A 21852-nucleotide genomic window follows, 5' to 3' on the forward strand; every position below is an offset into this window, starting at 1 on the left:
ATCTGGAAAACCACATATTTCCCATCCCTCAAAAAAAGCAGCTCACTAAAATAGTAAACAAGACAATGAGCAAAAATATTTCCATCATGAGATCTACCACTCTTCAAATGTCTTTGAATATATGAACATTCACTTCAAAATACAGTGTAACAGAAAATGCAGCAATGTTTAAGTTTGTTCATTTTGTCACTTAACGCCAAATGTATTACTACAGTACAATAATATTTAAATTCAAGTCCCCAGATAAAGTAGATTATTTTCTAGTCAAGAAGAGAGACATCCAGTCTTTGATCTGAATACAATACAAGCAACAAAGTAACCTATATGGAAGAAAATACGCTTCTCCAGTTCAATCATTAGTTACAGGATATGATAAAGTTTCAGGGTTTTTTTAACACTTATTTGCACAGCTCTATGAATGAGAATCTCTGTCACAAACACTTTAATAATTTATCTACCTCCCAAACTTACAAACATTGTTTATTTACAACCTGCTATTTGTGTGTGTGGAGTAGGGACATAATTCTTGAAGGAAGCAAGAAATTGTAGCAATTTTCCTACAAGAAAGTCTTTCACAATTGTGCAGTTTTCAAAGACTATTTGGAGTTCCGGACTTATTATACAGGGAAAAAAATTCTTCGTCTAGAACAACAGTTGATGTAAGTATTAGGGCAGGGGTAGGCAATCTTTTTGAGCCGGGGGCCGGGTTGCTGTCCCTCAGACAACTGGGGGGCCGAAGCCAAATAAATAAATAAATAAACAATTTTTTAAAAATTTAAATAAATAAATAAACTGGGACAAATGTAGGACAACATTTTCAATTGGTGGACACTTTTTTTTAAAAAGTGCAGGACACGCAAAAAAATTTGCTGATTTTTTAAAAAATGTTAATATAAATGCATGTTTCTGAGGCGTCTATAGACAATTGCCCCCCTTGCCCCTGCGCACGAGAGGCCAAAGGCCTCAGCGGCAATTGGCAGCAGGACCGGACTGGGGCCGGTCCCAAGGCCTCGCCGGGCTGCATCCGGCCCGCGGGCCGCAGGTTGCCTACCCCTGTATTAGTGCTGCTTATTGTGCAGCAGTAGTGGTGACAGGTGACACTGGTGTAGAGTCTTTCAGAAAAAACAGCAGTTGACATCATAGCTAACACATGTTAGCACAGTGGACCCTTGTTATACGCTGGGGTTTGGTTCCAAGATCCGCCATGGATAACAAAATCTGTGGATGCTCAAATCCCATTAAATATAAGGACATGGAGAAATGGAAAATCAAGGTTTGATATTTGAAATTTATACTTTTTTTGAACATTTTCAAACTGTGGATGCTTGAATCCGTGTATAAAAAATCCGTGTATAAGAAGGGCCAACTGTACTGTGCAGAGAAAGGCAATGGTGAATCCCCTCATGAGAACCTCTTACTAAGAAAACCCTATGATGAGACAATCCAAAATGAAAAAGAGGTAGGGATAAGACATGAAACAAAATGTAGAGCAGAGGACAACTATAAAAAGATATGTGGTCAAGGGGAAAAAATAGTGAGGAGAGCGGAAGCAAAATCAGCCAAAGAATATACCATATATAATTGACTATAAGTCGAGAAAATTATGCCTCAAAATTGACCCTAAAATTTGGGGTAGACTTATATAAGGGTCAATACACCAGTAGTGCTTAGAAGGGTCCTAAAGCAAGCAAGCCTGATGCCCCAATCTCCACTGAACACCAATTCCTTCTCCCTCCAGTCCGTTTTGCAAGCTTTTGCTTCCTATCGGAAAAACTCCCCATTTAAAAACACTTGCTTCTTTCTCTGCTCCATCTTGCAAGCCTTTGCTTCCTATGAAAAAACCTCTAAATTAAAATCCACTTGCCTCTTTCTCTGGTCCATTTTGCAAGCCTTTGCTTCCTATGGAAAAACTTCTCCATTTAAATCCACTTCCTCCCTTTCTCAATCCAATAATAAAACCTCTCCTCCAGAACCTGGGAATTGGTTGGGAGCTGTCCAGAGAAGGACAAGGAGGAACAGAAGTGGTATCTATCCTTTCTATCCTTTCTTATAGCCCCCTAAGTTTTACCCTCAACTTATCCACAGGTCATATCAAAATCCAGGATTTTGACCCTGAAACCTTCCCTCGAATTATACATGAGGTTGACTTGTACATGAGTATATACAGTAATGCAAAGTTGGGCTGAATCATGTTAATAAGATTTCAGTGAAAATCCATTAAAATTATCATAATCCAAGTCTATGCACCAACCACAGAGGAAGATGAAGAAGAAATTGAGAGATTCTGTAATGGAATTCAGGATGAAATTGATAACACACCCAAACATAATTTCTTGTTAATCGTAAGTAATTGGAATTCAAATATAGGAAGCAGGAAAGACTGTAGGAACATTTGGACTATGAATAGAAATGAAGCAGGACAGCAAGTGATACTGTTTTGCAAGGCCAATAATCTGATCATTGCAAACATTCTTCATCCAACCACAGAGGAGACTTTACACATGGACATCAATGAATGGCCAACATAAAAATTAGATAGACTACATAACTGAAAGCAGAAGATGGAGAAACTCTTATTATTTCTGCAAACGATTAGAGCAGACTAGCAATGACGGTGGAACTATGGTTCCAGCAGTTAGACCATGTGGGCCTGAGAGTTCTGCCATACGTTTAACTGAATGTAAGGTTGGGTTTGTGTGAATCCTTCCCCTGGCTTCCACTCCCCAAGGTCAAGAGCAAAATAAAAGGATATACACCATATCTCTCTAAACCTGTTTTGCTGAAGAGAGAAAGTTGGAATTAATAATATAATATCAATTCTCTGCCATTAGGAAATCTTAACAAGTCTTTGGACAGCTGTCAAGATTGAAAATGTACATCTCATCATTAATTGAAGAATATTGTGTGCAGACAAACCAAGAAAGGAAGACTGGAAATTATGCAGTAGGGAACAATTCTAAATTAGTGGGGAGAAGTCCTAGGTCAAAAGATTTTTCAGTCTCCCTGGCCATCAATTTTATCTAAATATTTAGAGCTCACTTTTGTTACACATATGATTTTTGTTTAAGTCACATGTCCTCATTTAAACTAAACTTCACAGAGAGTTTAAATCAGAGACTGAAGACCATGCACAAGACTGAACCATGGGGTGTTTTTCTTTTTACAAGACCATGCCCACACAACTTATGGGCCCGAACTGACAGGCCAAAATAAAGCTGCTTCGGGTCACTTTGGAGGTATGCTGTTTAAATGACACAGGCATCTTAAGAGGCCAGAAATTGTGCCAAAGCTGTGCTCCCATCCGAAGCAGCTTTATTTTGGCCTGTCTGTTCGGGCCCTATGACTCACCCAGACCAATGGAATTTGCCAGCCACTATGGGCTTAATAAAGGACAGTATCAATAACATGAGGTTTTTGTTTTGTTTTGTTTTGTTTTGCCAGCTGCCCAGGATTTAAGAAATAGAGTGAAGAATTTCAAGCACCTCAAAAATGATGCAGAAGATAGTAATAATATTCTGATTCAAATTTCAAGTGTAGCATACAGTGGATCTCAAATAATAATGAGAAGAGCTATAAAATCTGGTTTCACTTAAATTCTCTTTCTGTGTACACTGGGTAGGGAAATGTGTATTGTCAAAATGTGTGCAGTCTTCACTATGTCAAGTGTACAGAGCCAACTTGGTAAGTTTGCATTGAATGATACAATCATAGAGTTGGAAGGGGGTTCATGGACAACAGAGCCCAATCCCCTGCTTGGTGCAGGATCTCCAGCTAAAGCATCAGCTATCTAGCCTCTCTTTGAAGATGTATCCAGAGAAAGAGACATCTACCATCTAAGTCATTAGTTCCACTGCTGAACAGCTCTTACTGTGAAGAAATTCCTTCTAATGTTCAACTGAAAACTACTCTCCTGTAACTTCAAATGATTAGACATAGTCCTACCCTCTGGGACAGCAGAGAACAGACCAAGTCCAGAAGCTTCAGCTAGTACAAAACATGGCAGCCAGATTGGTCACCGGTGCATCCAGGTTTGACCATATAACACCTATTCTCCACTGGCTGCCTATTTGCCTCCGAGCCCAATACAAGGTGTTGGTTATTACCTATAAAGCCCTATATGGCTTGGGCCCAAGTTACTTGAGGGACCGCATCTCCCGATATAATCCACCCCGCAAACTCAGAACAACCAGGAAGAACTTGTTGGAAATTCCATATTCCAAACATGTTTCTACATCCCGGATGGCCTATTCAGTGGTGGCCCCACAAATCTGGAATGGTCTCCCCGAGGAGCTTCGTCTTGTGACCTCCCTGGTAACATTTAAAAAGAGGCTCAAAACCTTCCTCTTCTGTCAAGCCTTCCCCCCTGTAAAATGAAGCTGTGTATTCCCGTTCCCATCGATTCTCTGCCTTACCCTGTTGAATGATTGTGTTCAGATTTTGTATAATTTGTATTAGTGGATTTTATCTATTTTTATGAGATGTTTTTAATGGTTTTTATATGGTCTCTAAACCGCTTTGATCTATGGAAAAGCGGTATACAAATAAAAAATTTATTATTATTATTATTATTATTATTATTATTATTATTTTGCATGTAGTGCTGTTGAACCTTGAATCCCCCACCCTGTACCTGTGCATTTAGTTTTTTGTGGCCTAAACACAAAATTTTGCATTTGTTTCTTTTAAATTTCATTTTATTAATTTCTGCTCAATTTCGTAGTGTATTTAGGTCCTTTTGAATTCTGTTCCTATCTTTCAATGTGCTAGCTACACCTCCCAGTTTTGTGTCATCTGCAAACTTGATAAGGATTCACTTCAGCCCAGACAGGTTTCTTATATATCCCTTGTAACAAATCCTGCATGCTTGCTTTAGTTTGGTGAGATGTGAAAAGGCACATATTTTTTCCATTTTGAGCATGACTACATTTTAAAAAATCAAATAAATAAATAGAGGGAATGGTGTTCATTAGTATATACTTATGTAGCAAGATCTTCGTTTGTGAAGAAAAGCCAGAGGAAAAGTACAAAGGTACTTCCTTTGTAGCTACCAGTACTGCTCACTGGACAAAGATAAAAAAATACTAGGCTACGACAGATAGACCACTCTGCTCTCCATCAGCACTAACTTCTGCGTACACAGTGCTGACACTGATATTGTCCCTTTCTAGGATCACTGTGAAGGCTCATAGCCACAAACTGCAGCACTGCATCACTGTTCACATATGGACTGCAAAGTGTTAGCTAAGCTTTGGCAATGGACCTCAACTATCCACATATCAACAAACTTGGAGAGGATGACAAATGCTAAGATTATGTGGATGCTGTCTACTCTGATTTGTCTTTCATTGCCTGTTAGCGAGAAATCATTTACTTTTTTTAAAGAAGATCTCTAGTTAATGGAATCAGATAGTCATTGGCATTCTTCTACAACAATAAATGCCCCAACCTCTTGCTTCAGCTTGGGAAAACTACTAGTAGTAGTTGGCTAATGGTCCATAATGAGCCTTATAAGGCTCTAAACAAAACCAATTTGATTAATTAAAATGTAATGGTGCTACTAAACTCCTAAAAACATTATAGCTTATTTTTCCAATGCACTGATTGTTCTTCGAGTGTGTTCAAAATGCAAATTTTTACAAATTCTGATGAAGCTCAAACACAGGAGGATCTCAAAGCATTTATTACTTCTTATAATATATCTCAAGAAGTGTTGAGCATGCTTTACAGGAAATCAAAAACATGAAGAATTTCAGGAAATTATCTAATGAATTCTTGCTATTAGCCTTAGCTATACTGAATTTCAACAAGAAAGAAACACTGTTAAGCTAGCCACTGAGCACCCAATGATGTCAAAGGTGCCTTCAGAAAAACTAACTCAGCTGCAGCTAATGGGCCCTTCAGATGTTAAGACTGCATCAGCCCTAATCAGAACACCCCTGAACAAATCTCAGGACTGTTAAAAGAACACATGTTACCTTTCATATAAAATTCAGAATTCAGCTGAAACAAGGTATGAAATTTGGCTTTTCTGGTCCTATTTCATATCAAAACATAAGCTTAAATTTGTCTGTCTATCCTCCACTTCTAAATATACTGTACTGCATAGAAGGCTGGGCGGGGGGGGGGGGGTTACTGTAAGAGGTAAGCCATGGCATGGGTAAAGAGGAAATTCCTACAGCATCAGTAGAGGTACTTTCCATATACAGAGCTTTCTATCTAAGCAGTGTACATCCTAGACCCACTCCACTTGTTGCATTTTGGTAGAAACTAAAACAAAATCCACAATCCACAAAAAAGCAATACCTTTATTGGCCAACCAAAATGCACAAAACGCACTGTGCAAGCTTTTGAAGTTCTACTGGCTTCTTTATCAGGCAAATATGTTTTAAAATCTTTGTTGATGTTAGCTGCCAGCAGGTCAACTTCAACATATGGTTACCCTATGAATGAGAGACCTCCAGGTTCCCCTAACATCAACAGCCCTGCTCAGGTCTTGCAGACTCAGAGCCATGGCTTCCTTAACAAAGGGATGAAACAGATCGTCCCTTTGCACCGGCTTTGGGGTGGTGTCTGAGCACAGCATTTAGACACCACACACTCTGATGCTGCCCCCAAGCCGACGTCACAACGCCCACCCAACCACACAGCAAGCTGTTTTGCGGCACTCTGGCGGCATGGTATTTATATGCTGCATGCCACAGGAGCACTGAAAAGCTGCGGCACTGGTGAAAAAGCTGGCTTTTTGCCAGCTCAAAAAGGAGCGGCATTTTCCCACTTCTTTCTGTGCTGACAAAAAGCCAATTTGGGGGCATGGCGTGTGGTTGTCACGGCCCCAAGCCGGTGTTCAAAGGGGCAGCATCAAGCCACCCCTCCAGGGCCATCTGTTTCAGCCCAAGTCTATTCCACCTGGAATGTGGTCTTTCTCTTTTCCTATTGCCTTCTACTTTGCCTTGCATCATTGCCTTTTCTGGTGAGTAATGTATTCACCTGATACAGCCAAAGTACAACAGCCTCAGTTTAGTCATCTTGGCTACTAGGGAGAGTTCACGTTTCATTTGCTCTAGGGTCTATTTATTTCTTCTTTTTAGCAGTTCAGGGTGTCCGTAGAATTCTTTCTTCTTCGGCATCACATTTCAAATGAGTTGAGTTTCTTCCTATCAACTTTTTTCACTGCCCAGTTTTCACAACGATACAAGAAGTTGGAAATACAATGGCATGGACAATCCTGATTTTGGTATGCAATTATATATCTTTGCACTTCGGATCTTGTTTAGTTCCTTCATATCTGCACTTCTAAGTGTTAGTCTACTTTTAATTTCTTGACTACATTCTGATCAATGATTGATCCAAAGTCTGGAAAATAATTGACTATTTCAATTTCTGCAGTCTACACTGTATGGTCTTCTGATTTTTTTACTGCAGTCTCCATTCTGATTAATGATTGACCCTACATACAAAAATCTTAAATTACTGAAATGTTTTTATCATCTACTTTCAAGTTATGTAAGTAATCTGTAGTCATTATTCTTGTTTGCTTAATGTTCAATTGTAAACCTGCCATAGTGTTAAACTATGACTCTGGAGACCAGGGTTTGAATTTAGACACCACACACTCTGATGCTGCCCCTACTGGGGATGTCACACAGCTTCAGAAGAAGACAAAGGGAGAATCTTGCTAAACAAATCTGGCCAAGACAACGCCATGATAGGGTCCCCCTAGAGTTACCATAAGCCAGAAACAATCTGAACACATACAGCAACAACAATAGCCACTGAAATACTGCACAAAGTATGTAAGCAAGCAATCACTACATGGGTCCAGATATACTAAGAAATGTATCAGTTATTTGACTTCCCTGTTCATGGGATGACAACTAATCTTTGAACGGATCGTTTGCCATCATGAATAGTCAACCATCTGGGAAGTAATAGCTGACATCTGGGTGTGCTTTAGACACAAATAGGATGTCTGTGAGTTAACTGGGAGGCCAAAATTTAAACAGCCAATTTCATTTGTATACAGAGACTGTAGGTTAAAGTCACCTTACAAAGTTTTTGCAAGGTTATCCAGAAGAAGAAGAACCATCATGGTTCTAAGTCACTGTTTCAGAGGAAAGGAAGATAGAAAGAGCTAGGGAGGATACTGCTAAAGATTATTAATGTGTAAAGCAAATAAATGGTTCAGTTTTGTTAAGCTCAATTTCCATTTTCCCTTTGAAATCATCATGTTCAATAATATATTAGCACTATTTAAAATTGATGAACCACTTTATAAGCAGCAACAGTGCTTCTTCACTCTTAAGAGGCCTCCAGAAATAAGGGGAGTCTCACAAGTTCACTACCACATAGAAGAGTTTCCATACACAAGGATATACATTTTGACTAGCTGAATAACAGCAGATTATAGAGAGCCAACCAACATGATACAAAAGAAAGCAAAATCTGCGACCCAAACAGCATGCCTTAAACAGAGTATTCAGGAAGCAGACAATATTCAGTGAACTAGAAAATGAAGCCCATTTGCTTTAAGACACTGATTTCCATTGACCTACAAGATGTTCAGCTGTAAGGGCAAGTAAGAGCTGAATTTCTCCTTGAGCCATGCATATTCAAAGCATATTTAAAGAAAAAGGCACTGAAATATTAATTTTCACTTACATCTTGGCAAGGGCAAATGAAGACATATTCTATGCTCTTACCCTGTGCAATACTCCAAGACACCGCCCTGAATATAAGAAATTGCCATCTATAGAACTTATTCTTAAAGGTGCATGAGATCCACCAATTTCATTCAATTTGCTGTTTTGTTTTTCTAGCTACACATCTACTCAGCCTTAAAGCTAAGCACCAGTCAACTACTGTTATGTAATAGAACTAAAATACAAGTTAAAATGTCCTTTCTCCTCTTTACAACCAACTTCACCTATATCCTTGTGAAAGAGTAGTCCAAAAAAGGTAACGCTTGGTCTGTACAAGCCAGCTTATATAAATTATACTTGTTACCCTTGGGAGTGAGACAGTGTGGTGTAGTGGTTTGAGTACTGGACTATGACTCTGGAGACAAGGTCTGATTCCCAACTCGGCAATAAAAACCCACTGGGTGACTTTGGGCAAGTCATATGCTCTCGGCCTCAGGGGAAGGCAATGGCAAACCACCTCTGAACAAACTTTGCCAAGAAAACCCCATGACAGGTTCGCCTAAGGGCCGCCATAAGTAAGAAACAACTTAAAGACACACAACAACAACAACAACAACAACAACAATAACAACAACAACAAACAGAGTTGGGAGTACTGGATTCAGCTCTGGGAGTACTCATGGATTCAGACTTTGGGAGTACTCCTGGGTTTAGCCCTGAGACTCAGGTTTAGTGACAAGCAGGAGTGCATTTGCACAATTTAAGCTAGCGTGAAAACTGAGCCTGTTCCTGGAGAAGTTGGATCTGGCCATGGCAGTACATGTCTTGGTCACATCCCAGTCAGATTACTGTAGTGTGCTCTATGTGGGGATGCCTTTGAAAAGTCTTCAGAAACTTCAGTTGGCTCAAAGAGCTGCAGCCAAGTTGTTAAATAGGCATGGCTACAGGAAGCACACAACAGCTTGAACTTTATCGCACCGGGTTCTCGGCCCGGCCCGGCAGGAAACGGAAACGAGTGGGGGACGGATTTTACCGCACACACCCGTCCCTCACTCATTCCATTCCCCCTCTCTTCCCTGCCCATTCCGTTCCAAAGGGAACGCTTTTTGAGAACTGTTCAGAACAGTTCTCAAAAATTTCGCCCTCTGGAACAGATTAAGAATGGAAGAGAGGGGGAATGGAACGAATGAGGGACGGGTGCGTGCGGTAAAATCCGTCCCCCACTCGTTCCGCACTCGTCCCTGCTCCTTCCGTTCCGTGCTCAGAACGGAACGGAAGGAGCCAATGCGATAAAGTTCCTTGTTGCGCTAGCCTGATTGGCTGCCAGTTTGTTCTCAGGCACAATTCAAAGTACTGGTGATGACCTATACAGCTTAGGTTCAGACTATTTGAAAAACCATTTTTTTCTTCATGAGCCCATTAGAGCTCTAAGATCTTCTGAAAAGACCCTTATCCCTATTCCACCACCTTCTCAGCCATGTTTGGTGGGAACAAGGGAGAGGGTAGTCTTTGGATCTGCTTCCGTAGGGAGGGTGGCTTCATCCTCCCATCAGCAGATTAAAACATTTTTATGTCATCAGGCTTTGAGAAACTGATAGGGGGTGCTGTTTTTAAGGTTTGTATGTTGTCTCAACTATTTTAAAAATGTTATCATAGTCAATTGTCTTAAAATAACTATTATATATATAATTGCATTAAAGCTTTCGCAGAGTCTTAATCGGTATTGTTTTCAAATATATTGCCACCTGGAGTCCTATTCCTGAGAGAATAAAATAATAACAATGATAGCTTCTACAACCAGGTAGCTATCTTTTCTGATACAGAGGTGGCAATTGTGCAACCTACCAGGTGTTGTTGAACTGCAACACTCAGCAGCCCTGGGCAGCATAGCCAATGGTGAGGAATGCTGGGAGTTACAGGCTAACAACATCTGGAGAGCCCCATGATACCTAAACTTGTGCAAGATGTCACAGGAAGAACGAAGATCAGGAAAGAATTCAGAGGCATATATTAAGTAATACTCTGTCTCAAGTACTTTATCCATATCTTCAGTGTAACCTGAATTATTCCAAAACCATGCCCATAGGGACTGTGCTGTCGACACTGAACTGCTAAATGAGCAGATCCAGGCAGTTGCAAGCAACATTATATTCAAAGAAAGCATATCACAAGGCAGCCATATTTATTTGCACAACTAATTTTTTAAAAACATCTTTAAGTATGTTGCAAACGTTGCCTTGGAAACTTGAATATATTTCAAATATTGAAAACCAAGGTACTTGGAACCCATAAATAGTATGGTTATTTGCTACTGATAGCCCCAGAGTTTTCACTAACCAGAATTCCTTACCTTGCTTTTATTCTATGGGCTCTCCTTCAATGTTTGAAATATGTTATGATGAAAGGGACCCACATGTAAAATACTGTATCTATCAAAAAAATTCCACCAGCACTGCACAGCATGAAGAGATTATTTTGCTAACAAAGGCTACTATTGCAAAGGCCAGGCCTTTTGAAGCAATATTGGAGCCCAAGCTTCTTTGTCTGACAAGAGTGATGAAGGGACAACAGATTGCAAAATAATATAAACAGAAATTGTTCCAACCCTCCATTGTACAGCCTGTTCCCTCCAACAATACTTCACATTTATTCTGCCTCAAGTAGCATTAAAGCTACTTCAGTTCAGCATGCAAGCCACACAATAAGTATGTGTGTGAGAGTGTGTGCATAACTTTCAGACATGTAGGCCTTACAAATAGTGTAGAACAGTGAACAAACTTTCTTCCACCTTTGCTTTAAAACAGTAGATCAGGGGTAGGCAACCTGCGGCCCGCGGGCCGGATGCGGCCCGGCGAGGCCTTGGGACCGGCCCCAGCCTGGTCCTGCCGCCGATTGCTGCCAGAGCCTTTGGGGGGCAATTGTCTATAGAAGCCTCAGAAACAAGCATTTATATTAACATTTTTTAAAAAATCAGTAAAAAAAATTTTGCGTGTCCTCCATCTTTTCCCCAAAAGTGTCCTCCATTTGAAAATTTTGTCCTACATTTGTCCCGGGATATTTATATATTTAATTTTTTAAAAATTATTTAATTATTTATTTTTTGGCTTCGGCCCCCCAGTTGTCTGAGGGACAGCAACCCGGCCCCCGGCTCAAAAAGATTGCCTACCCTTGCAGTAGATGATGCACAAAGAATATTGCATTCCTCCCCATAACACTAGAGTTCAGCCTGACTTTCAAGTCTTAAAAGCTACTGTTGTCTTCATCAATAACACAATTATTACTTCCATAAACAATAAGTACAGCAGTTAACTGACCAGTATAAAAATACTGTAAGTAAATAATAATCAGAGAGAGTATGGGGAATTCATACCATTTTAAAGCAGTGTCTCATGTTTATAGGACAATATTCCTTAATATGAAATAAACTACAAGGTCCAAATGATGTCTTTGCCCTACCCTGACTCCATATTGCTATTTGCTACTCCCATTTTCACATTAACATAGAAAAAGCAAAAACCTCCAGCTGCTTTTGCTTGGGGACTTTAATAATAATTAGTTCAACATTCACAGTATGTTCCAGGGCCTCCTCCATCCATTCACCAGATGCTACTCTTAGCTCCATCTGGCTGCCAAAATGAATGGAGCAACAATGAGCTGGCTTTTTGCTTTTCAACTCCAACAACAGCCACAGGGGTTTCATGACTCTCATAAGGATTTCTAGCCCATTAGGTTTGGATGCCTTATTTAATGTCACCCTAGCTTCTACTACCTCCGTAAACACACACATACACACATGTGTATATATTCCAGATTAAAGGCAGAACTGTCATTGCTCTAGAGTAAATGTATAAATATTTATAATGCCCATATTCCATATAGTTTCCTGTCATCTTTACAATTCCCAGGTAATGGCAGGGCCTAGGAGTACCTTTAAACAGGATTGATTAGTTTTTAAATTAAAATACTATTGTTGCTGCTATTTTTATTGTTACTAATTCACATCAACTCATAAAGCTAAAAAGACATAAAATATTACTATGCAACTATAATCCAACAATATAGGGAATTAATAACATTTTAAAACATATCCTTCAAAAAGAGAAGAAATAAAAACAGGACAATATGGTATTAAAATCCCTTTTGTTATAATCAAAACAATCAGTTCCAAAGGTTTTGCTGGAATTAAAAAAAGTCTTTGCCTGCTAATGAAAGGACAATCTTAACAAGAATGGCATTGCCACAGTCAGTCATTCTTGCATTCTTACTCCTTTCTGCCAGCTATAATAGGGCCTGATTCCTCTTTTTATTCCTGTTTATATACAGAATCTATATACCCACACTGTACTAATCTGTGCTTTATCATTACCATTGCAGTGTGTTTACCAGACAGATACATTGTGAGTTATCATTGCACAATCAGGAGCAGTAGTAACAGTGGTTGTGAAATAGCAATAGTAGTAGTGATGGTGGTGGTGTTACTGAAGCCTTTAGTCACACTGCATTCTGATGTTTTGTCTTTGAATCTTTTCTCTAAATATCTCTTTTGCCTGGGAAAGCTGAGACTCTGTCAGGGCAAAGCTGCTAATTTGTACTGGTTGACCTCTAATCTGTTTTATAAGAAGAACATTATTTGATTAGGCTAGAGGCTTATAGAGTCCAACTAATAGTTTCCCATAATAGCTTGACTGGATATCACTGGGAAGCAGAGAACATGAGGGCAATAACCAATGCTTCATACTTGCCTTTTAATGTGAATCTGTAGACTATTCACACTTTATGCAGAATGGAAAACATACCATTTCCATGTGTATAGAAAAAGACAAAGGTCCACCAGTATTAATGCACCTCTCTTGCAAGCTACTAATACGTTTCACATCAGTTAAATATGAACCATCAATTCCATACTGACCTATAAATGAACTGTCTTGTTCTAACACTGTGTTGCATGCAATTTGCCGGGGGGGGGGGGATTATAATGTCCCTTGAAGTTATACAGTAGTTCAAAAAAGATAACTTTTCCAAGCACTGCATTATTAGGCATTTTATCAATCTGATAGTAACCTCTAGGCAAATTTGTTTGCACTCCACCAAAGATGGATATAGTTCCCATTTTACGGAGCCCTGAACAGATTTCAGAATTCTGAAAAAGCATCTTCTGAATCTGAGCTGGGCATCCTGACAACCTGCCCCTGTTAAAATACTGTGCTAACATTCTGCCTAAATACAAAAGCACTGTTGTTCCCAAAAGAACATGGAGCCAAGTAAATCTGGAGCAGTTACTGATGCAAAATCTTCAACAGCCCAAGACAGGGTTATTTAATAAAAAGAGGATATGACATATGAGCAGAAAGAACGCAAAATACTGGGCAGACTCTCTACACTAGGAGTATTAGGGTAAAGAGATTAGAGGGATTTAGCAATAGAGAGTAAATAGGATTTTAGTAATAGAGCACAGCCAGCCACAGCACAAAACAAGGCAGAGTGTTGTGGAATTAGGCGCTATCAACAGTCCCATCACACAGCCAAGAGTAGAATGACACAAGGGTGTAGTCCAAACAATCAGTCAAGTATACCATTATCAGGAGAAGACAAAACTCTCTGAAACAAACAAACAAAGCTACAGCTGGAGAGCCGCAGAAAGAATATACAGGACTAATATTCCCTTGTTCTTATTCTAAGCACATGTAGAGTTCATTTAGAGTTCAGAACCTTGAAGGCAAACATCAGAACATGGCACACACTAAAGAGCATCAGTCATGCTCTCCTGAGCCAGACACCCAAGATCACAACTGGAAGCCAAAGGGAACGCCTAATAAAAAATCCTGAAATACTAGTTAAAGAGAAAGAAAGACATACTTTAAAGACTTGGATATTAGTGTCTGGTTTCTGTAAAAAAAAAAAAAAACCAAACCATTTTTGGCAGTCATGCTGCCCACATACATATAGACTAATAAATAAAGGACACAGCTCAGTTGTATTGAGTACCATGATATTTTTTTAAAACAAAAACAAAGAAACCTCTAACCCTTCATAAAAAGTATTTTTATATTAAAAATGAATTGAAATATATATAAAAAAATATATCCAAAGCTCATTTTCCAGACTTTCACATACGGAAAACCTAATTTCCTTACACTCCCTAGCTAAGGCTGACACCAACGAGCTAGTCTACATAATTAAAATTCTCATTCTAGTAAAATAAAATGTGATCCAGCCAAGCACAATTTACAGGAGCTTGGGCTTCTTACATGTTAGGACCTGAAAAGACTCTTAAACTGCACAGAAAATGGCTTCATGATTTTTACCAGAGTATTGGAGTATCTGCAGAAATCAGCAAAAAACGTGTATTATCATCTGTCTGCTTTGCATGGATTCACACATCTGCACATTTTCAACAGAGGGAGGGTGAACAGATGCAAATTTGCACAGAAAAAGTGAAGACAATTAACAATCGATGCGAATATGCAAAACTCCGCAGCAATGCATATAATACACTTACAGGTATTCCAGACCCAAAATGCCAGTAAGTCAGAGCGTCTCAAAGAAATGGATGAGCATTATTTATACATTACTTTACACACTATGAAAACATACCAAAGTAACTGATAAGTTTAATAAATGAATGACTAAATCAATAAACAAATAAATCAAGTAACAGAACATTGTGAAGTTGAAGGCTTTCACGACCGGCAACCATAGTTTTTTGTGGTTTTTCAGGCTATGTGGCCATGTTCTAGAAAAGTTTATTCCTGACGTTTCGCTAGCATCTTCAGAGAATGTATGTAACAGAAAATTGTCTCATTTGGCTGCCTTATGCTAATATCTCTTACAAACTCTGAGAAGTTTCATGAACTCCCACTAATTTATTTGATTTCATCTTCTACCTCCCCCCCCCCCCCCCACCAACAGTCTGGAAAAAGTCCATTTACACTGAGATGAAAATTGAGAGGTTTACTATTCAGTGAGTCTCTAGTACAGTGGTTCTCAACCTTTGGTCCTTCAAGATGGTTTGGACTTCAGTTCCCAGAAGTTTCAGCCAATATGGCTACTGCACAGGCATTTTGAGAGCTAAAGCCTCAAATATCTGGAGGACCAAAAGTTGAGAACTGCTGCTCTGGAGCTGCTAGGTATCCCACATTCAGAATTATAAATACATGCTTACTTGAATTGATGATGTTCCCTAGAACTGCGAATCTTGGATGAAAACCTTTCTGCCAGTTTTTCCAGGTTCCTGGAGTATTCCAGTTCAATCTCAGCCTTTCTACGAAAAAACTCCTGAAGGTCTTGAAGGAGCTGCAACCGGGATTCAGATTGTTGTTCTAAACATTTAAATTGTTCCACCAACTGCGTACGAATTTCTGGATGCACAAAACAAAGAACAAAATGGTATTATAAACAACTTTGAATGCAGTCTGTAGGGATATCAATCTTTCACTTTTCATTAGTCTACTGCCCTACCAAAGTCCTCCCACATTAGGAGCACTTTTTTTATTTGTTTTATTTATTTATTTATTGAACACAATCTGAAATTAACGTGAATTAACGAGATACTGAAACAAATTGACTTTATGAAAGCCATACTGGACTGGGAAGGGATGGCATTAGGAAGGGCAACTATAAAAGAAGTAGACAAGATTCTCAAGTGCAAAAACATAAAACTGATCATAAAATTAGAATAGTCTAAGCCACTGTATTTCCTCATCACCATGTACAGATGTGAGAGCTGGACACTGAAGTAGGTTGACAGAAGGATAATCAACTCATTTAAGATGTGGGCAGGGTGACCAGACATCCGCCTTGTCCAGGAAATGTCCTAAATTTTAACCTTCTGTCCAGGAAGAATTTCAAGAAATTCAAGCAGCATGAATTTACATTTATACTAGTGTCTTTAGCTTTTCTTTTGTAATGTCCTACATTTTCTTGAATGTACTACATTTTACAGTGCCTTTTCTTCCTTTGAGGTTAGGACATCCGGTCACCCTGGATGTGAAGCACTGAGAATACCACAGATGGCCAAAACGACAAACAAGTGAGTCCTAGAACAGATCAAGCCTGAACTCTCCCCAGAAGCCAAGATGACCAAACTGAGATTGTCATATTTTGGACACATCATGACAAGAAACAACTCTTTCAACTCAAGGGCAGTTAACAACAAAGTCATATTGACATATGACTGCCAAAAAGTGTTTGACTCATACCCAGCTATGCTGCTTTCTAGAACTGGAAAATCTAAAGATGGTAGTGCTCATGTTGCTAACCTCAAGGCTGGACTTTTGCAATGCCTTCTACACTGGGTTACCTTTGTACCAAATTTGAAAACTTCAGTTAGTTAATATGGCAGCCAAATTAATCTCTAGTACATTTAGAGGTGAGCATTTCACACTAATATTAAAATCACTCCACTAGCTTCCAGTTAGTTTCTGGGCAAAGTACAAAGTGTTGATTGAAAGCCCTACATTGTTTGGGTCCTAGTTACGTACAGGATCACCTCCTCCCACATATCCATCCCATACACTCAGGTCCTCTGTGCAACATTTACTTCAACCAGCCAGCACTAGGCTGGCAATTGTTACCCAGTGGATGTTTTCATCAGCTGCCTCTAGACTGTGGAATCACCTGAAGAGAGTTATTCAAAAGCTAAACATGCTGTCTGAATTTAAAACAGTATTAAAGATTTTATCTTTTCTCATTTTAAATTATGAATTTTAAATTGGCATATTTTTAATTTATGTTGGATGATTTTAATGAGACTTATGTTTATGTGTTTTAACCTAAGTGTTTAAATGGTTTTATGTGTTTTAATATATGTAGTACCCAGTATCAAGCTTTGGAGAGAGGCAGGTAAGAAATAAATTTTATTGTGAAGTCAAAGTCTTTCACAGCCGGCATCCACATTTTTTTGTGGATTTTTCAGACTATGTTCTGGAAGAGTTTATTCCTGATGTTTCACCAGCATCTGTGGTTGGCATCTTCAGAGAATAAATTTTATTTTTGTTACTACTGTTATTAGCATTATATGCGGGATGAGTCCTTCCTGAATCTTCATTTGTGAAGAAAAGCCAGAGAGAGAGAGACAGATAAGTAGATGTACTTTAAATCTTTGGTGGGTTGTCTGTTTTTATAAAGAGGAAGTAAAATGGACAAACGCTGAACTATATTCTGCTAACAGTAAGTAGAACGTTCAATGAGCCTCATACTGACATGCGCTGACTATGATATGCTTATCACAATGACTCTAAGCCCTAGTGATATAGTAGGTCAAAAAATAAATTAATCTGTGTCAATAGTTCTCTACAACGGAATCCAAAATGTTGAACACTCACTACTAAGCAGCAACTATATTGCTAAGTATATGTCAATTTGCCAACAAATACCAGTTTTAAGAAATGATACAATAATAAAAACTGAATCACGGACTGTATGTTTCAAAAACCAAGCAGTTCTTAGCTTTACTTATCTTCCTCTGATGTAACCTTCTTATGAGGAAAGGAGAAAAGCAATATTAACAAACTGTCTAAACTTGGCACGCGTCCCAGTCCCCTTCCCCTCGGTCCTTTCCTCCGCTGAAGGGGCTCCAAGGGGCCCGTTCGCGCAGAGGAAAGGGAAGCTGGGAGGGAAGAGGGCTGGAAGGAGGAGCCAGACATGCATGCCTCTGGCTCCTTCTTCCGAGCGCCATTTTCTGGCCCAAAAATGGCAGGGAGGAGGCGGAATGGGCATGTGCATGCCTCTTCCGCCTTCTCCCTCGTTGTCCGTGCCTGGTGAAATGGCATCATGTGCCACCCATGGCATGTGTGCCATAGGTTCGCCATCATGAGTCTAAAGTTTGCATTAGCACAGAAACAGGAGAAGGGGAAGAGGTCTCAATCCATGCAGTGATAAACAACCTTTACAGCCAGGGTATTTAAATGCTTACAACTGAATGAAGTAATACATTCAATGCTAACGTGTAATTTTAAAAAAAATGCTATAATGTTGAGTGTTGGAGTAGAACTCTGGAAGACCAGGGTTTGAATCCTCTGCTCAGCTGCGGAAACCCTTGGGCAAATCCCAAACTCTCAGGCTTAGAGGAAGGCAAAGGTAAACCTCCTCCGAACACATCTTCCAAAGAAAGCCTCATGATAGGGTCACCATAGCTCGAAGGCGTATGACAACAACAACGATATAATGTGCCTTTAAATACTGACAAGATAAGATGGTGAGTGGGTATAGACCTAAACTGCGTGGATAAGCTGCATCTACCAAACATCTACCGTTAATTATCAAAAATGTACATGAATCAAGGAAAACAGCTGGCAAGCATAATGCAGATCATTGAAAATACATGGCCATTTGAGTTGCTAGGTCCAATAAGAGACTAACAATATTAAACATGGAAAAACAAAATAATTATGATTCCATGCCACTCTGTGCAAGTAAGCCAGGGTTAAGAGAAAAGTAGATCAATAGGTATAAATGTGTCAGTTCTAAGACCAAGAGAAAGTAATTTTGCAATGCTTGACTTGGCTTCAGAATTGATCTTCCAGGCCTCAGGCACACTGTGACCATACTACCATTATTTTTAAAAATATAATAATGTAAGCAGTTGCTGAGTCTCAAACCTACCTATAAAAGGAGGTCCATTAATCCATTAAATTTTGTGGCTTGGCAGCATAGGCTCTATAAGCAAAGCCCCACATCCAGATGCAAAGAGAAGCCACTGGCAAGATTCCACATTTGAGTACTATGAATTTTGTTTCTTCCTTTTTCATTGACAACTATAAGCTCTTAGCTCATTGCCTCCCACAGACACTGTAAATTGCAGACACTGACTAGAAGACACCATCCTTATGCTCCCCCCTCATTTAGGCAGTATAGCCATTAAATAGAAGCATAATAAAATAGATTTGCCGTTCTGCTTCAAAACTCTGCTATCTTTTCCAGGGGAAGAAAATCCATGCAGATTGTATAGCCTCTGCTATTTCTGGTACAATTTCTTATGGGTCTTGCATCTGGAGAGCTGATGTAATAATACAGTACTTCCTTCTATCACACCATCTTGAGGAATCCACATAAGCAGTAGTTGCAAAAGAAAAGAAAGAAAAGTAGATGGGTAGGTAGGTATCAACAGGAGCTGAAATATATATAAACATCCCACATCACATTTTCCAGGTCACTAAGCCTTGCTCAGCTTTTAAAAATGGCCAGGAGTCCTTCAAAAAGCTTAAAGGAGTTGGAAAGGAATACAACACAGTTTTCATTCCGCCTGTACTTTGGTCTTTAATATTCTCTAAATAAACCTAAAGTCAGCAACTTTTGGAGTGGAGGCTGACTGCATGCACACAATGGCAGCTTTTCATGGGATGTACTGAGATAAATTTGTTCTTTCCCATGCTGATATTTATCAGAGCCTAGCTGTATTCAGTAGTATCTGTCATTTTAATATGCCCTCTTTAGCAAATCAAGCTGTCTTCATGATCTATCGCCTTGCACATCAACAGAAGAGAATTGTTTCCTTTTGACGTTTATCTCTTGCTGTGAAAGACCAACCGCTTCTCCCCTCCAACTCCCCCTTCTAAGCCTCTTACATAATGTAACAGAGGCCGCAAATCTCTTAATGTGGGATTGATTCTTGGAAGCCAAACAATCACAAACCAGGAAAGAAAGGAAAATTAACTCTTAGTCTCTGAACACACTAGCTGCTATATGACATCTGTATTGTTAGGTGTGTTGATATAGCAAAAGAAAACATAATGGCTGCTGAATGCCTAAAATGTTTGTATGTTATTTTTCTGAATGAATACCAGGAGAGTCTATTTTAGCAATAGCTATAGCATTTACATTTCTATACCACTTTGTAGTGAAGTCATCACTCTCTAAGAGGACTCTGTAAGCCAATTGCCCTCAATAAGCTGGGTACTCATTTTACCAACATATGAAAGGATGGAAGGCTGAGTCAACCTGGGGTCCTCTGGGACTGAACTCACAATGTTATGGCTGCAGCACCAGCATTTAACCCCTGTACCACCCATGCTCCTTATTTTCCTCAGATATTTCTAAATGCAAAGTTCTTAGCCCCGCAAAGGAGGATAGAAACACAAATACATCCTTTTCTACTAACACAAATGTAGAAAAGAAGAAGTCAAAGTGGTATAAAAAGAACACAGATACATCCTTACTAAGAAGATGGTCCATACAGGAATGTAAAAACTGACAAAGATCATGATCACAAGAAAAGGCCTTCTGTGTTCACTCTTTGGAGATTTCATCCATTCATTCATTCATTCAACACTGTCTTACCCAGTACCCATTCATGCCACAGAATTATAGAAGCTTACCGCACAGGTCTTCAGGGCCGTTCTCAGAATGGCCCGGCAGGAAATGGAACGAGTGGGGGACGGATTTTACCACACACTCCAGTCCCTCACTCGTTCCGTTCCCCCTCTCTTCCGTGCCCATTCCGTTCCAGGGGGGGGGGGGATTTTTGAGAACTGTTCTCAACAGTTCTCAAAAATTCCCCCCCTGGAACGGAATGGACACGGAAGAGAGGGGGAACGGAACGAGTGAGGGACTGGAGTGTGCAGTGAAATCCATCCCCCACTTGTTCCGCACTCGTTCTTGCTCCTTCCGTTCCGTTCTCAGTACGGACCCAAGAGGAACAGTGCGGTAGACTAAATAGAGTTGTTACTCCACTTTAACTGCCATGGTTTTGTCCTATGGATCATGGGAGTTGTAGTTTAGGGAGGGGCATTCTGAGTTCTCACTCAGGGCACTCCACTATCATTTTTGTTGTTGCTGCTGTTGCTGCTGCTGCTGTTGTGTTTTCAAGTCATTTTCAGCTGAGGGCAACCCTAAGATGAAGCTACCATGGAGTTTTCTTTGCAAGATTTGTTGAGAAGAGGTCTGCCATGGCCATCCTATGAGCTAGAGAGTGTGTGTAGATTTCCATGGATGAGTCAGGATTTGACCCCTGTCTCCAGAGTCATAGTCCACGCTCAAACCACTACGTAACTGCCTTACACAACTATAACCCCCAGGAGTCCATAGAATGGAATCATCACAGTTAAAATCCAATAATAGCATTATTAATTCTGCAGTGTATTTGGGTTCTCAGATGCCACAACATCAACAGTGACAGTCTCCAAAGTCTCAGGCAGAAGTCTCAGGTTAACCTTTTAATTGGAGATGCTGGGATTTGAAGCTGAGGCCTTAAGATACCTGACCTCAGGTATGACAA

At 39.7% G+C, this 21852-nt stretch overlaps 1 protein-coding gene across 2 annotated transcripts in view; it reads right to left on the reverse strand.

Annotated features, from left to right (window-relative positions):
* The window catches only part of LOC149321366 (SLIT-ROBO Rho GTPase-activating protein 3), a 264346-nt gene that overhangs the window by 126918 nt on the left and 115576 nt on the right, over positions 1-21852 (reverse strand). For both annotated transcript variants that reach the window (XM_089520382.1, XM_089520374.1), the window contains exon 2: positions 15802-15997. In XM_089520382.1, coding sequence (XP_089376508.1) covers positions 15802-15997 — 196 coding nt within the window. The remainder of the gene's footprint in view (positions 1-15801; positions 15998-21852) is intronic.

Source organism: Sceloporus occidentalis, unplaced genomic scaffold (genome assembly GCF_023333645.1).
Source record: "Sceloporus occidentalis isolate IW3139 unplaced genomic scaffold, rSceOcc1.0.p SCAF_1, whole genome shotgun sequence".
In the NCBI taxonomy this organism is placed as follows: Eukaryota; Metazoa; Chordata; class Lepidosauria; order Squamata; family Phrynosomatidae; genus Sceloporus; species Sceloporus occidentalis.